The sequence below is a fragment of the Ceratotherium simum genome, chromosome 25, assembly GCF_057802395.1.
Source record: "Ceratotherium simum simum isolate JZ-2026a chromosome 25, ASM5780239v1, whole genome shotgun sequence".
Classification (NCBI taxonomy): domain Eukaryota; kingdom Metazoa; phylum Chordata; class Mammalia; order Perissodactyla; family Rhinocerotidae; genus Ceratotherium; species Ceratotherium simum.
In genome coordinates, this window is record NC_141924.1 from 18992258 (window position 1) to 19010019 (window position 17762).

A 17762-nucleotide genomic window follows, 5' to 3' on the forward strand; every position below is an offset into this window, starting at 1 on the left:
TGTTATTTTACAGATGAGGAAAATGGGGCTCAGAGAGGTTGGGTAACTTGCCCAGAGTCAAACAGCCAGCCACTGGCAAAGAGAATTCAAAGCCAGGCAGTCTGGCTGTGGAGCCCAGGTTCTCACTCCCCACATCAGTCTGGCATTTTTCAAAAACTGAAATGTTTGTAATTTACTGAAATTATAGTCTGCTAATATAAGTTTGGTTAATTTGGGGTATTTTTACATTTTCTCTTTCCTGATGACTTTCAGCAATGTATTTGCAGCAGTAAAAGTAGCTCTCATTGAGTTGAAAGTAAAGTCATTTTTTTATTGTCTTCAATCTGGCTTTCATCCCTGGATCCAAAACAAAGTGGGAGATTTTCTTAGGGAAATTATTATTATAAAGTGAGGCAACAGAGTTCCCCTTGTCTTTTGATAATTAACCAGCTTCGGGTCTATGTTTTATTATAAAACGGTAGAATTTGCCTAACAGTTTCTTCGACTCTTAATTTTAAACTCCCTTAGCCCAGTGGTTCCTAGCTGCACATTGGATTAGAATCACCTGGGAGCTTTAAAAAACTACAAAGATGCTGATTTTATTAGTTTGGGGTGTGACCTGGGATCAGGAGTTTTAAAAGCTCCCCAAGGTGATTCTAATATAAGGTTAAGAACTCTTGGTTTAGCTCAGCTTCCAGAATCACGTACTTATTTTCACCTGCGGTATTCATGCCCTTTGCTGTAGAAATCGATGATTGCTCCAGCTCAAAATAGAAACAGAAAGGCAGACCTATTTATTTTTTGCCTGGATAAGCCCTTCTGCATTTCTAACATACTACGTAAATCAGGAAAACTGCATTTTCCTTATCTTTAAAATAAGATTAGACTAACGGCCGGCCCGGTGGCGCAAGCGGTTAAGTGCATGCGCTCTGCTGCGGCGGCCCGGGGTTCGTAGGTTCAGATCCCCGGCACGCACCGACACATCGCTTGTTAAGCCGTGCTGTGGCGGCGTCCCATATAAAGTAGAGGAAGATGGCCACGGTTGTTAGCTCAGGGTCCATCTTCCTCAAGAAAAAAGGGGAGGATTGGCATCAGATGTTAGCTCAGGGCTAGTCCTCCTCACATAAAAATAAATAAATAAAATAAAATAAGATTAGACTAAATGATCTCAAACTTTCTTTCCTCTGCTCGACTCTGCTTCATTTAATGTAATTGAAGGGCAGTATCCTGATCACTTCTTTTCAGCCTAAGTGGGCAAAGGGCAGAGATGGAGAGTCTGTCATCAAGCAGGGAAATAAAGGAGAAAGGTTTCGGGGGGAGACTGACCAAGCGAACACTCTGGTCCTTAGAAGACCTGGTAGCTGGTCTAGGTCCTTGCTCCTCAACGTGTGGACCGTGAGCATCAGCATCATCAGAGAATGGTTAGAAACACATAATCTTGGGGCCTACACGGACTTAATCGAATCAGAATCTGCAGTTTTCACAAGATCTTCCCGTGATTCACGTGAAATTTAAAGTTTGAGAAGCACATTCTATTTGCTTAGTCACCTATGCACCTAAACACTTGTGTCTGAAAGCCTGGTGACATCACGTACACCTGTGAACATGGTCCATCAACTGCTTGTCTCTTCCCCAGGTGAGGAAGCTCTAAACGAATACCTCAAAACCAAGACGGTGACGCTGGAATATTAGAGCAGTGCCATCATCAGGAAGCCCTTGGCAGACAGCACCACTCCTCGACTCTCCACACACTCAAGAAGCCTGGGTGTGCTGAGGAAGGAGGGATCAGCCATGAACCAGAAAATACGCACATAGACTGTGAGGAGGGTCAGGCCACTTGTCTAAGCATTTTCACATGTGCCTGAATATTTTCTATTACGCCTTTTATACCTTAAAATGATTTCTAGTGGTTGGGTTTTGACTATGTTGCATATCACACTTATTTGTAACATATCAAGCTCCTTTTTTCCCCACTAGGACTAATCTAGTCACGGTTGTTCATCCTGAAAATGTCGATGTCATGCAGCTGTAATACACAAGGTGCATTTTTTGGAACCCTTGTGTAATATGTACAGGTTTTAACCTCTGAACCATACACATGGGGTTATTTAAAAGACTTACTATAACTTTGCTCTCAAGGAACAGTATATCCTGTAAAAAATGTGAAGGAAGTTCTTTTTTTTCATAATTGGAAATAAGATACATCCTTGTGCCTTTGAGGGTCTATTTTTCAACCCACTGGGATGGGTGGCCAACCCACATACAGTTCTTGAGTACCTACTAGGTAGCAGGTACTCTACTGTGTTCTGAGGAGTATGCAAAATTTAATGGCATGATCTCTGGCCCCAAATAGTTTAAATTCTTCACAATAGCTTTTACAGTGAATTTTACAGTATGATATAGTAGAAAGTAAATAGCTTTTGGAGGCTGATGTTGGTTCACATCGTACGATCTTACCATCTATGCGACTTTAGGAAACTTACGCAACTTCTCTGAGCCTCAGCTTCCTTATCTGTAAAATGGGGACAGTAATGCCTCCCTCAGGAGCCTTATTATGAGGATTCAATGCAATAATATAAGGAAAGCACCTTGCAGTGTGCTTTGTTCATGGTAAATACTCAATAGGAGTTAACTGTCTCCCCCATCACGACAAAGTATGTATTGAGATACATTAACTAAAGAATTAATTTCCCTACAACACTTTTCAGTAGTCATCAATTCCTATACCCCTTTTCTCATTCATTGTTCTGACACAGTGCCTGATACAGCAGCACTGGAATGACAATGGTCCAAGGAAAAGGGTTGCTTTTCTTTTCTTTCTGCAGTTCACTCATCCTTCACAGGATATCTTGTTTTCCTTTTTTTTTTTTTTTGAGGAAGATTGGCCCTGAGCTAACATCCGTTGCCAATCTTCCTCTTTTTGCTGAGGAAGATTAGCCCGGGGCTAACGTCTGTGCCCATCTTCCTCTTTTATATGTGGGACACCACCACAGCATGGCTATAACATGTGGTGTAGGTCTGGGCCTGGGATCCAAACCTGAGAACCCAGGCCACCAAAGTGCAGCATGCTGAGCTTGCCCACTAGGCCACGGGGCCAGCCCCTACTCACCCTCGCTTTAAAGGTAAATTTTTCTCTTTGGCTCTGAAGAAGCCCATAGGCAGTACTTGTAACTTTGGAGACTTGGCAACTTAACGTCAGGGGAATACAGGGAATCAATGATCGATAAGCAGCAGTGCGAAACCAGAGGCAGAAAACATTCAAAGGGAAGAATAGCAGGTATGATCCTGGCAGGATCAATAGAGCACGTTTTGCCCATAAGCATTGGTTATTACACTGGAGCTCATTGACCATCAGAGCCTGGCAGAGCTGAAATTCTAAATTACAATGTATACTCTCTGGGTCCAAACTGACAGTTCATATTTGAAAAAAAGGACAAAGGCCTTATTAGTAAAGGAACCACTTTTTTTTTTTTTTCTTGCGAGGAAGATCAGCCCTGAGCTAACATCCATGCCAATCCTCCTCTTTTTGCTGAGGAAGACCGGCCCTGGGCTAACATCTGCGCCCATCTTCCTCCACTTTATATGGGACACCGCCACAGCATGGCCTGACAAGCGGTGCATCGGTGTACGCCCGGGATCTGAACCCAGGCTGCCAGTCGTGGAGCGCACATATTTAACCGCTATGCCACGGGGCCAGCCCCAAAGGAACCACTTTTAAACGCAGTGTTTTAACTGGTATGATGTGAATTAAAATAGCACTTTACCAAATATTTTAATGATAGATAAAATGGCAAACAAAAACATACCCTTCTTCTGGACTGGTTTTACCCTCTACGATTAATCTCAGTAGCAGTGTTTTTAATCTTCTTTGAGCCACAAACGTCTTTGAGAATCTGATAACAGCTGTGGACCCCTCTGTCCCACTTCTACCCCCAAAATTCATGTGCACACACCTAATTCTGCAAATATCTTCAAGGGATCCACAGACCTCCTAAAGCCCATGCTTGCGCCTCAGATTAAGAACTCCTTTTGCCTAGCGAGTTCTAAAGTTCTTACAGGCTGGCCAGCCCCGTGGCTTAGCGGTTAAGTGCACATGCTCCGCTGCTGGTGGCCCGGGTTCGGATCCCGGGCGCGCACCGACGCACCGCTTGTCCAGCCATGCTGAGGCCGCATCCCACATACAGCAACTAGAAGGATGTGCAGCTATGACATACAACTATCTACTGGGGCTTTGGGGGCGGGGGAAAAACATTAAAGTTCTTACTAGCTTGAGCTTTTATATCTGCTGATCAGAATCAAAGGCTCTGTGGAATTCATAAAATTACCTGTGAATGTGAATTGGAACATAATGAGCCACAGCCTACCAGGTGATTTAATTAACACACCGAATAATTAGATTACCCCTGTTCCTTCAGATCGTTGTTTATTTTGCTAAACTAAAGGATAAAGCTGTGGTCTGATGTCACCCGAATTGGGGAGGTGTGGACACTTGATGCAGTTCTACATTCCTTCTAATCCTCTTCCCCAAGCCTTCCTAAAGCAGTGCCCTTTCGCCCAAACACTCTTGTTGGCCTTTCTTACCCTCAACTTGGTTTAAGTATCTCTCCTCTGTGCTCTCACTTGTCTGGAACATAGTACTTAATACTTGGTGCTGAAATTATTTGCCTTCGTACCTAGACATGAGCACCCCTCCTTCACCCCCAGGATGGGCATTTTGTCAATAATAATAGCAACCGCTCTCATTTACTGAGGGTCTCTTGTGTGCTAGACACTATGCTAACCACTTTTAAATGCTATCTTCACAACATCTGAAAAATGAGTAAATTGAAGTGCTCTTCTTACCAGCTCCACTACTGAGCCACCATCATCTCGTCTAGGTTATGGCCAAAGTCTCCCAACTGGTCTTCCTGATTCTTCTGTGTGCTTCTGTTCAAAGCTTAAGTCAGATGGTGTCACTTCCCTGCTCAAAACCTTCCAATGGCCCCCAACTCACTTAGAATAAAGTCCAGTGTACTTACCATGGCCTACAAAGTCCTATCGACCTTGCTCCTGGATACCTCTGACCTCATCCCCTATCAATTTCCCTTTCACTCTGTCTAGCCACCCTGGCTGCCTTGACGTTCCTCAGACCAAGCACACTCCTACCTCCGGGCCTTTGCACTTACTGCTCCCTCTTCCCCGTGGTGTCCTGGTAAATAACAAATGGCTCTCTAAGGGGGGAAAAAACCCAACTCTTGTAGCATTTGTGGACTTCTGTGTCTAAATGCTCTCATTGAGGCTGATTTCAAGCTACCAATTTGACTTCACTGAACAGGGAGGTGGGGAGAGATGTGCACAATCAGAACAAGCACAAGCCAGTGCCCACACACCACTGCCTCTTTCTGAAACTCTTTCCCTACATACAACCTCCTGGCTGGCTACCCCACTTCCTTCAGGTCTCTCCTCAATTGTCATCTTAGTAGAGACATATTTTCTAGCACATGCCACACATGCATACCTCATCTGCCCTGTCATTCTTTACTCTCCTTATCCTGCATTATTTCCACAGCACTTTTCACAACCTGGCACATATTTATTTATCGTCAATCTCTCCCCATTAGAAAGTAAGCTTCCGGAGTAGGTGCTTCTTTCGTTCAATGCTGTATCTCCAGCGCCTAATATGCAGGAGGACCCCCATAAATATTTGCTTTCAAATGAAAGGGGTTATGTAACCTGCCCAAATCATATGGTTTTGAAGTGGCAGAACAGGCACTCAGGCAATGAAGCTGATGGTCCTTAACTGAGCTGAGACGACTTTTATTGCCAATGCCTACATCAGGGCCTGGGCAGCGAAGAGCAGGCACACAGTAAATATTTGCCGACCTGAAAAACCAAGCAGAATGGACATTATCTGCAAAAGCTTTTGTGCAAGTGGCTAGAGACAGGGTGAGAAACCAAGTCAGGATCCCCCATACCTGCCCTCCAAGAAAATAAAAGCTGTCGAAAGAAACCTGGGCTAGAAGATTACCACATGTGGGACATGATGGGTGGGGGGGATTATTATCATTACTGTTACACAAATACCCAAGTGGATTTTGTAAATGATTAAATAATACCTAATTACGTAAAAAATACGTAAAACAGGAAGGTAAGACTCAACCATAAACTCTCCACACAGAAATAACCACAGATGATCTTTGAGATTGTTCCAGACTTTATCGATGAGTACATACTTTTTTAAAGAATTAGTATAATACTGTATAACTTTGTTACCCACTTTCTCAATTAATATATAAGCATCTTTCTATGTCAATAAACATACTTCTTCATATCTTCAGTGGCTTTAATTCAACTTGTTCTCTACTGTTGGACATTTACACGTATACATTGGACATTTACACGTATACGTTGGACATTTACACGTATACGTTGGACATATCGTTGCTATTTGCTATTTTAAACGTCGCAATAAATCTATAGAAATTTGTGAACAAAGCTATAATTATTTAATTAAGATAAATTCCTAGAAGTGGGATTTCTGTGTCAAAGGATATAGCAATCTATAATCTTACTAATAGTTTCCCCCAAGTTTTTGCCACCATGTGTATTGTGCTTGTAGCATCATAATACCTCACATTTACTGAGGACTGCTCTAAGTGCATGATGTGTATTAACTCATTAATTTCTTACCAAAACCCCATGACGGAAGATACTGTTATTCCCATTTTAGAAATGGAGAAACTGAGGTGAGTGGCTGGGCTGGGATCTGATCCAGACAGCCCCCGAGCCTGTGCTCATGGCATAGTGACTGGTCTGGTAAGTTTGTGATGAATAGGTGTGGCTGACTGAACTTAAAACTCGGCTCCCCCACTTACCTATTGTGAGGTCTTAGGAAATTTACTTAGCATCTCCATGCCACTTTTCTCATCTGTGAAGTGGGTTTAAGCAGAATACCTCATAAGGTGGTAATCTTTCTTTTTTTAATGGTTAGGAAATTTATTGTGTCCAGCGATAGCTCAGTCTACAGAGTTATTCAACACAGTGACTCAATGTTCTTTTTTTTCATTTGGTGAGGAAGATTGGCCCTGAGCTAACACCTGCTGCCAATCTTCCTCTTTTTGCTTGAGGAAGATTGTCTCTGAGCTAACATCTGTGCCCATCTTCCTCTATTTTGTATGTGGGACGCCACCACAGCATGGCTTGATGAGCAGTGTGTAGGTCTGTGTCTAGGATCTAAACCCACAAACCCCAGGCCATCAAAGCGGAGCACGTGAACTTAACCACTACAGCACCGGGCCAGCCCCTCAATGATGTTCTTTGCTTCTCTCTGCTATCCTTGTGTGCTGACTGTACCCTCAAGGCCTGGCTCTATTTATGGCCACTAGATAGCAGTTCCAGGAATCATATCCAGTTATAAGATATCCCGTCCTTTCTCCTTTCAGAAGAAAGGAACCACCTCTTCACGTGCCTCCTTTTTAGGAATGAGAAATACCTTCCTTGCCAAAAGTCTACTAACAAGACTTTGCTCGTGCCTCCTTGGGAAGGTTCTGTCATGTGCCCATTCCCAAACCAATCACTGGCAAGGGTTTTCCATGAACGATGATGAGGAGTCAACCACAGAGATGCCAACATTAAACTTTTGGGAAAAGTCTACCAGTCATATATACCCTGTCTTCTTTCTCCATGATTGTGAAACCACTGATGTTTAAGATGAATTACTTTACTGACATAAAGAGAAAAAAAATAATTTAGTGAACATGTATTGTACATTCCCACTGAGAGAATACAAATGAAAAGAAGACTCCACCTCTCTTGCCTTTCATCCCAGAGTAGTGGATACAGGCACAATACCAACTACTTTGCAAGGCAGTTTTTTTCTAAACACCATAACTGATAGACAATTGTAAAAATAGACAAGAGATTCATTCAGAATGAAATTTTTGCTTCAAAGACGATTACACCTAAGTTTCTAATTTATAACGGTCACAGAGCCATAGAAAGATAACACCCCACAAGTTTGAGGAGAACATTTCATCACCCTTAGCAGGGATGGAACCATTCTCCAATGGCTGCCATCACATCACTCCTAAGCATCAGGCAGGGTCAGACCAACCTAAGCCCAATGGTGATTTAGTTTCCAGGAGACTGTAAGGCAAACTGCTTACAAACAAAACAGCTTAATTAAGGTGTAACATACACAAAGTACACAAATGTTAAATGTAAAACCCAAGAAATTTAAATATATCTTATGACTGGTGGTAACTCTTAAACGTAAAACACTTAGAACAGTGGCTGACACACAGAAAGGGCTCAGTAAGTACCAGCTATTGTTTCATCTGCCAATTTGATAGGTAAAGATTACAATCTTGGTTTCATTTACATTTCTTTGATGAAAGGGGTTGAACATTTTTTTCCTGTGAATTACTTGTTCACGTCCTATGGCCTTTTCACTATTGTGATATTAGTTGTTTTTTTACTAATTTGTAAGAGCCCTTTATATATTAATGACACTCATTCTTTGTCTTATATTGCAAATGTTTTTCCCAATCTGTCCCTTCCTTTTAAATTTCTTCGCCACTCACTAGTTTTCACTATTTATGTGGATGAGTTTTGTGCTCTTTTCCTTTATGATTTCAGGCTTTGATGTTCTGCTCTTAAAAAAACCTTTTGCCCAATTTCATTAGTAAATATTCACCTATGTTTTAGAATGGAACTCACAATTTTATTTCTTTATATTTAAATCTTTAATCCACATATAATTTATCTTAGCACATGGTATGCAGCTAGAATCTAACCTTGTTTGAAATCGTTAGCCAGTTTTGACATTGTGTATTAATTCATCCATTTTACATTTACTTAAAATGACATCCTTAACATATATTAAATTTCTGTTTTTCCCTTTTCTCCTATGTCATAAGAATGTCCAAAGGACCTGAATTTAGTTGACTACTTTTACTGTATAGGAAGCCCAGCTGCATTACATGAGATAGCCATGGCAGGAGAAAAATATTAAAATTCTACAAATGAGTATGTATTTCTAGACTAACTAGACTCTTTCACTGATCACTCAGTCTATTTCTAGTGTATTTCCTGTGAAGTTACACCTTCATATCCCCCTGCCTGGAGCAGCCTACCATGGCTTAAAATGTCCTGTACACCCTCGTATACCCGTTAATTCATTTAACATTATTCAGTGCCTAATGCGTACCATGCACCATGCTAAGTAGTGAACCAGACAAATGCAACTCTTCCCACAATGTAGCATAATATATTATCTGGTACAAGACAATCTTTAAATATTTACACCAATAATACATCACAGTTGTGTCTGGTGCTACAAACATAATACCCTTTCCAGCTGAGAAATCACATATCCAGATCTTGTTCATTTCTTCATATATTTCATAAGGCACAGCCTGGAAGAGATGGTTCCAATTTCCAATGGGAAATACCAGAAAGACACTTGAAATTATCTTCTGAATATTTAAAAGATGTCTTGGGCTAATGTGAGGAGTAGGAAAAAATAGTTAAAAGAGAGCCCTAAAACATTAGGGGGCAAAAGTCCATCAGCTCAACCCCTCAGAGATAATCCTTTAAATTCTCAGGTCTATATCCTGAGCAAAGCCAGTCCCACGGCAGATGAACTCGGAAACAAATTATATAAGGTCAAGGATGAGGCAGAAAGGCGAATCCAGCACAGCATCATGCTGACCCTTGAAAGGGAAAACCAGTTGTTACCTTCTTTGGTACTGTGCCCTATTTTTCCTGTGGTGTCCCTTATTTTCTACATTTGATAAGTTTCAAACCATGAGCAACCATGTGGAATAGTTTTAACAGCTGAAACAAAAAAAAATTTGCTTTATGAAAAAAAGAAAAGAAAAAACTCACAAATTTTTCCAACCAGTAAATTCTACATGCATTTAATGGCTGCAGAGTCACCAGCAGTGATTAAACCACAGAGCACAAGTTTTCCAGCTCAAACTGCAAAGGAATATTTTTTTTAAATCAAAGTAGATCTGCCTGAGGACAGCTAAATATAAGTGATTCTTTTCTTTGTGAAAAATTTCTTCCTCATTGAACCCATTTTGATGGTAACAAATAAATTTGAATTGATTAAAAAACCCTAGGTTGTTTTATCCAAGAGGATAATTTAAAGCAGAAACAAACAGGTGATTTGTATTTTTACCTTAAAATAAGTTTGATATTTCTGAAGTCTATGCTGAAGAAAGAAGATGCCAACAAATTCACTCATCACCATACATATAGTTAAGCTTTCTAAACCAAATCTCTTTAGCATGAGATCAAAGACAGGCTACTCTTAGAGATTCCCAAATATCCTATCCAACTCTTTAAAAGCCAGCTTCTGTTTCTCCGAGAAACAAAATACATGCAATATTCCATAAAAGCACCATAGGTAGCTGAAATGCAAAACAACCCGCGAACCACATTCTTTTTCACAGAATTAGCAGGCCTAGATCACCTGATTCTTAGACCATTTATTTCACTATTTCTTTTCTTTCACTGGCAGGACTGTCCAAAACCTCTATCTTGCCTTTTCCATCTTCTGAATGAGGAAGCTTAATGTTGTCTATGGTGACTTCAGAATCGCTGCTGTCATCTTCGTCCTCGGATTCTGAACCGTCCTCTGAACTGTCTTGTGAACTCTCTTCTGAACTGTCCTCTTCTTTTGAATCAGATTGATTCATCTCAAACAAGGCCACATCCTGCAAAAAGCACCACGTGGGAAATTTATTTCTAAAAAGTTGTAAAAACAACATTGGGAACGACCAACATTTAGCACAAATATTGAAGCACAAAGGACAAGAATTTTTTTTTCCTCCCCCAAAGCCCCAGTGCACAGTTGTATATCCTAGTGGTAAGTCCTTCTGGTTCTTCTATGTGAGCTGCCGCCACAGCATGGCTACTGACAGATGGGTGGTGTGGTTCTGCAACCAGGAAACAAACCTGGGCTGCTGAGGCGTAAAGCACAGAACTTTAACCACTAGGCCATCGGGGCTGGCTCAGAAATGTTTTTAATACAATGTGGCACTTGTATTGTTCCAGTTACCAGAGTCCACTCTAATGATTTACATTTACTACACGTCTAAAAAGTCCCCCACAACCCAATTCTCTATATCCTGAATACAGTCAACATTCACTCAACAAATATTAATGTGAGCCAGGCATCATACTGCGTCCTAGAGACTCAGCAACAACAGCAACAGAATCCTTACGTTTCTGAGCAGGCGTTGGCAAACTACGGCCTGTAGCCCCAAACCAGCCTGCTGCCTGTTTTGGTTTAGCTCGTGAGCTAAGAATGGTTTTTATATTTTTAAGTGGTAGAAAAAAACTCAGTTAGTCAACGAATACTTCAAGATAACAAATGTAATATTTGATTTGAAAAAGCCCTCCTAAGATTCTGTATTACTAAATCCTTCAACTTCACCCAGGGAAGCTTACTGATCAGTAAGATCCTTAATCATAAAATGACCAAGTACCTACGCTGAACTGGAAACATGAGCTGACCTTCCAGGAAGGAAGGAAAGTAACACTCGGAATTAAAATGGAAACGTTCTCTCTTTTTTTGGTGACACGGCACACTGGTAATTTTACTTCATGAAATGAAAACAAAGCCGAATTACCATTTGTATAACTTCTCCAAGAGTCTCATCAATATTTTCAATATTGAAACGACCAGGTGGTGCAGCTGCAATTTCTTTTCTTAGCTTTTCATTTGCCTGGGCCATCTGTGGGAGAAAGGACTGTACTTGGTCCAATACTAATGAGAGAAAACACAGTTTATCAAGATTTATGTTAGTATTTGGTCAAACTTCAAATTTTAAAATCCAGAATTTCCTGTAAAACACTTCTGAATCTAATAGTAATAATAATAACAATAATTATAATGAAAAAATCTTTCTAATGTTTTCCATTTGAAAAACCTCCATCCATAGGACCTCACAATTCAGCAATTAATTGTTTCCCAATGTTTTATTTGTTTGTCATATATCCCCAGATCTGTAACCTCCTAGAAGGCTGGCATCCAACAAACAGTAACTGAATAAGGAGGTAGGGTGACTTAATAGTTAAGTGCACCAGGCTTTGGGGGCAGCCTGACAAGGTTATTAATAGAATCTCAGTTCCACCTCTTACTCTGTCTGAATCACCTTGGGCATGTTAATTAAGTAGTGGTTGTTTTTACCTGCCTAACATCCATTCTCCTCTCTTCTGATAACATAACCCTGACTTTCCTTTTAGGCTCTGTCACTCTCAGTCACTCCTGCCCCTCACCCCGTGTGTGCCTATATGTTCCACAACCTTGGCCACCACGATTCGGTTCAGTGGCATACACAGTGACACCGTGATCTAGTCGGGCCAATGCGAGATCACCCTGGGACATGGTTTGACTGTTGAGAAAGAGAACCTTCTTTCTCAGTGATGACTGACTGACTGAGCTGCCGTATGTAAGTCTGGTGCTGCTGATAAACTGGCCAGTGTGCCACACATGGGGGAAAAGCCTGCGCTACATTAAGCCAACACCTAGGAAAGCAGAGCTAAGGGGCACAGAGCAGCAGACTCCTGATGACACTGAGCACATGGATGCAGATGTTTCTGAAATCACTTTTTCCCCCAATAAAACGAGCCAACGTAATTTCTTTTTTTTTTTTTTTTTTTGCTTAAGGCAATCTGAGCTGGATTTCAGTCATTTACAATCACCGGAATCCTAACTAATACATTTAATTTAACCATTTGAAATCTCAGTTTACTCATCTGTAAACCAGGGGTGATAATTGCCAGGCACTACGCTTAGTACAGGGGAGTCAACAAACAAGGGATAGCTAATCTCCTCGTCTCTCAAAAGAGGCCCAGCACCTAACTATGCACATGATGAGTTCTCAAAACTTGTTAAGTCACTGACACAGCTACACGACAGATGACTAAAATGTCCAGAGTATGGAGGAAGAAAAGAAAATGATGGTAAAAGTCAAAAAATGGCCTTTAATTGTAAAATAGCACTCCTAGAAGGATTACATGAGGTCACATACTAACAAAGTCCCACACGATGTCTGGCACATACTAAATAGTGAGTCAATGTTAGCTCTCGTGCCCTTTCAGATACATGTGAAGAGAAATTACTGATAAAAATAAAGGTATTTCTGTGTCTGTAGATTTAAATCTATTACCACAGACGGAGATCAGGTGATTTTGTTCTGCTTTGGTTTTTAACGAATCATGTGGAGCAAAACAAGTACCCACGTGTGTGGCAGGAACCACGATTCTGGGAAGCCAGATATTTCTGTGGTCCTCTAGAAGAGTACATGCTAAACCCTGAAGCCAGGCCAGCTGTAGTTCTTCTAAACAGAATAAAACAATATCCAGCACACAACAACATAAGAGTAGACAGAAAAAGACGTCTGAAGAAAAAAATGACCAAAAATTTCCCAAATTTGATGAAAACTATAAGCCCACAGATCTAAGAAATTCAACAGACTCCAAGCTCAGGAACCACAAAGAAAACTACAACACATCACCATCGAATTGGTGAAAAACAGTGATAAAGAAAATCTTAAAGGGGGGCCAGCCCAGTGGCGCAAGCGGTTAAGTGCACGTGCTCTGCTGCGGCGGCCCGGGGTTCGCCAGGTCAGATCCCCAGCGCGCACCAATGCACCAGTTGTCAAGCCATGCTGTGGCGGCATCCCACATAAAGTAGAGGAAGGTGGGCACGGATGTTAGCCCAGGGCCAGTCTTCCTCAGCAAAAAGAGGAGGATTGGCAGATGTTAGCTCAGGGCCGAGCTTCCTCACAAAAAAAAAAAAAAAAAAAGGAAAATCTTAAAAAAGCCAGAGAAAAAAGGAAATATTACATACATGACAAACATAAGAATGACATCAGTCGACTTCTCATCAGAAACAATGCAAGTTGGAAGGCAGCAGAGCAATATCTTTAAAGTACTGAAAGATTAAGAAAATTTTAAAACCTGTCAAGCTAGAACTATATATCCATGGAAAACATCTTTCAAAACCCAAAACAAAATAAATACTTTCTCAGACATATAAAGGTGGGTGAATTCATCATCAGCAGGCCTGCAGTACAAAAAATGTTGTTTTTAACAAGACAAACAACCTGATTTTTAAAATGGGCTAAAGATTTGAACAGACACTTCACCAAAGACACATAAACAGTGAATAAGCACGTGAAAAGATGTCCAACATCATTAGGCACTACAGAGAAACAAATTAAGATCACAATGCAATACCACTACATACACACTAGAATAGCTAAAATTAAAAACACCACACCATGTGTGGTACCTGGCTGACGGGAATGCAAAATGGTATACCCAACTTTGGAAAATAGTTTGGCAATTTCATCTTTATACAATACTTTCCATAAGACCTAGCAATCCCATGGGCCAGCCCCGTGGCTTGGCGGTTAAGTGCGCGTGCTCTGCTGCTGGCGGCCCGGGTTCAGATCCCGGGCGCGCACCGACGCGCCGCTTCTCCGGCCATGCTGAGGCCGCGTCCCACATACAGCAACTAGAAGGATGTGCAGCTATGACACACAACTATCTACTGGGGCTTTGGGGGGAAAAAATAAATAAATAAAATTATAAAAAAAAAAAGACCTAGCAATCCCACTCTTAGGTATGTACCCCACCAAAATGAAAACCTTTGTCCACACAAAAACTTGTATTTGAATGGAAAGCCACCATGCGGCCATTTCACCTGTTGCCAATTTACTGCATCCTAAGGTTAAGTTCTCCTCTTAGAATACTCATGATTTCTTAGTCTACTCACAGAACCTCATGCATCATTTACATTGTTTTCACTGAGTTCTTGTCTTTATTCTTTTTTTTAAACATGAAGAGTGAATTACACAGATGGTGAGTATTACATGAATGCTCTATGAACAAAGTCTGAGTGTGGTACATATTTATGATTGTGCAGTACAGCAATATTATAGAGTAATTAATGAAGAGAACTGGCCCTATGATTTAGTAGTACAAGTAACATTTACCATTTAAGAAATTGTGTCCAATTTAATGGGATGTGCTGGTGTTTTCCCATATTTGTGTAGTAAATTTGGGGCTCAGCAACCTCTAAAAAAAATTTCCCATAGAGATTAACAATAATTGTTTTTGATTTCCAAAAATTCATCCCACGAGTTTTTCTGGGAAAAGTTACCCTCTTAAAGCAGGGAAATAATGTAAGAAATTCTATCCTTGTGTACTGACCTAACAGTGTAAATCCCAAGTAAGACCTGCTCTGCCGGACACTCTGTGGTTTGACATCTGACCATGAAGGCAGAGACTGTCCCATCAAATAACTGACTAGGTAGAAGTGAACATCAGAGAGGGTTCTTGAGAGAAAGAGAGAAAGAGAGAGCGAGAGAAGGGTACTTACAGGGACTCCTCTCTATCCGAACTGTTTGAAGAGTGGAATTCTTCTTGGAATTAGGCTTGGAGTTGATGAGCAACCTGTCCCATATACCTGAAAACACAAACACATTTAATTTACTATAGCATAAAGAAACAGGAGCCCATCACAGCAGGCTTTCCATGACCACTCTCAACTCTTGACCATTCCTCACTTCCCAAAAGGCTTTGAAAAAAAGAAGCACTCCAAGTTCCATTAGAACATTTTAGCTCTTTACGTACATCCATCTCCCCAGTCTTTTTTTTTTTCTTGTGAGGAAGATTAGCCCTGAGCTAACATCTGTTGCCAATCCTCCTCTTTTTGCTGAGGAAGACTGGCCCTGGGATAACATCTGTGCCCATCTTCCTCTACTTTATATGGGACGCCGCCACAGCATGGCTTGACGAGTGGTGCATCGGCTTGTGCCTGGGGTCCGGGCACTGGGCCGCTGCAGCGGAGGGCGCACACTCAACCGCTACCCCACCAGGCCGGCCCCCCATCTCCCCTTTCTTAAGCCTGTCTCATACATCTGTGTCACCAACGCACTAAACTGCACCTTCTGATCTAGATTGGAAAGCCAACAGTCACTAATGCAGGTCTGCAATGACAGAGCAGAGGAAGCAGTACAGAATACGATAACGGTTAAGTGACTGAAATGGTTACCACCTGCATTATATTGGGCAAATTACCTAACCTCTTTGAACATTCGTTTCTTCACCTCTAGAACATTCCTGCCTGGTTAGTTCCCCTTCAGCAAAGATGTCCAACAGCCCTTTGGAGAAATTCTGTCCCCCAACTCCACCTTTTCAGACTCATCATTCACTCCTCCTCAAATCAACCCAACTCTCCAGCCCATCAGAACTCAGAGAACAAGACTCGTCTTTCAAAACTCAAAGCTTTGCACACCTCCTTTCCAAAACCTGCAAAATCTTTTCACTCTGGTACAAAAATCCTGTCCACTCACAAAGCAGAGCTCAACAAACATTCGTTTCTTACGACTTGAGGCCTAGCAATCGGATTACTGTAAAGAGCACGGATTCTGGAGCCAGACTGATGGGATTCAAATCTCAATTTTGCCACTTTCCAGCCACACGATCTCAGGCAAGTCACTTATCTGTATGATACACCATGACTCAGTTTCCTCATCTATAAAATGGAGATAACACAACCTTCTGCACAGGGTTATTGTGAGGATTAAATTAGTTAATTCCTGGAGGATACTAAGCACTACACAAGCTCTGGCTATTATTATCATAACTCCTTTGGATGCTCTGGGTTCTCACAGAACCTTTTCTTCAAGCGAACACTCACTGAGAATATGCCCAAGCCCTCAGGCGCATTCTCCTTCTCACAAAAATTCTATAGGTACTACCAGCTCCATTTTCCACATGTGAACACTGAGGCTTTGAGAAGGTAAACAACTCTCCCAAAGGCCCACAGCTAATTACTTGTGGAGCCGGGATTCGAACCGATGCTTTTAAATTCTCTATTATAGTGTCTGAAATCCTATGTGGATTTCCTGGACCCATGTCTCCCTCTACAAGCGAGCGACACTAAAGGCCACTGGTTCTGTGCGCAGTTGGGGGGGAGGGGAGTTAATCCATAATATTCGCCCCCCTCTACTGGCCAAGTGCTTGGACCCAGACCGCCGACCCTAAGGCCTTCCCTTTGGGAGAGGTGTCGTGCAGCGGAGCTCGGCAAAGTGGGCGCCCACCACCGTGCAGAATAGAACCACCACCCCCGGGCCCGCGGCCGGGCGCCTGCCCCCGACCCCTCCGTCCTATCCACCACCCCTGCCTACCCCCGCCCCCCCTCCACACACACACACACACACACACACACACACACACACACACACGGCGGGGGACACGCTGGAGCCCTGCGGACACGCCGGGGGCTGCTCCCAGGGGTGCGGGTCCTGGGCAGGGAGCGGCCCGCCCCCGCCGCACGTGCGCGCCCCAAGCCGCCGCCACCGGCCGGTCACCTCCGCGGCCGCCGCTCCCCGCCGCCAGCAGCTCCTTGGAGACCGAGGCCCCGGAGCCGTCCGTGAGGGACGACGTACAGCTCGGGCTGGACTGGGGCTCGCCGTGGACCTCCATGCCTCTCCTGGCTTCAGAGCCAGCCCACCCAGGCCCGGATGCAGGAAAGAGGCTCCGGCAGGGGGCGTGGCCAGGGCTGCGATTGGAGGAAACTCGGAGGTGGGCGGGGAGAGGGGCGGGGTGAGGGCGGCCCCAGCGAGGGCGACACCTGGCGGAGCCACGAGGCCGTTCCTATCGTTGGAAAAGGAAGGTTGGGACTCTGGAGGCCTTGTCATTGGATGAAAGAGCTGGCGACGTTGGATTTTAGCTAAATAAATCCTGCCCTGAACAGCACACCATGAGATTGCCCT

The 17762-nt window shown here is 42.6% G+C and overlaps 2 protein-coding genes across 2 annotated transcripts in view; one reads left to right on the plus strand and one right to left on the minus strand.

The window, feature by feature from the left end:
* ALDH1L2 (aldehyde dehydrogenase 1 family member L2) overlaps positions 1-6536 on the plus strand; it is a 56708-nt gene extending 50172 nt beyond the window's left edge. The window contains exon 23 of the mRNA XM_087449008.1: positions 1616-6536. Within this exon, the coding sequence (XP_087305134.1) occupies positions 1616-1671 (56 nt within the window). The 3' untranslated portion in view covers positions 1672-6536. The remainder of the gene's footprint in view (positions 1-1615) is intronic.
* A 1126-nt stretch (positions 6537-7662) lies between these two features.
* NOPCHAP1 (NOP protein chaperone 1) lies at positions 7663-17509 on the minus strand. The gene is made up of 4 exons (XM_087449009.1): positions 17358-17509; positions 15362-15448; positions 11601-11737; positions 7663-10682 (listed from the first exon to the last, which is right to left on the minus strand). The coding sequence occupies exons 1-4, from the start codon at positions 17470-17472 to the stop codon at positions 10455-10457; spliced, it is 567 nt and encodes a 188-aa protein (XP_087305135.1). The 5' UTR covers positions 17473-17509; the 3' UTR covers positions 7663-10454.
* Between the last annotated feature and the right edge of the window lie 253 nt (positions 17510-17762).

What these genes read in the sequence shown, in the direction of transcription:
- NOPCHAP1 (XM_087449009.1), bottom strand. Translation starts at nt 17,472, where the DNA reads ATGGAGGTCCACGGCGAGCCCCAGTCCAGCCCGAGCTGTACGTCGTCC. An exon ending in GGGGAGCGGCGGCCGCGGAG is followed by an intron (nt 15,449 to 17,357) that starts GTGACCGGCCGG and finishes TTGTGTTTTCAG; the next exon opens with GTATATGGGACAGGTTGCTC. An exon ending in TTGGAGAAGTTATACAAATG is followed by an intron (nt 10,683 to 11,600) that starts GTAATTCGGCTT and finishes TGCTTTTTGCAG; the next exon opens with GATGTGGCCTTGTTTGAGAT.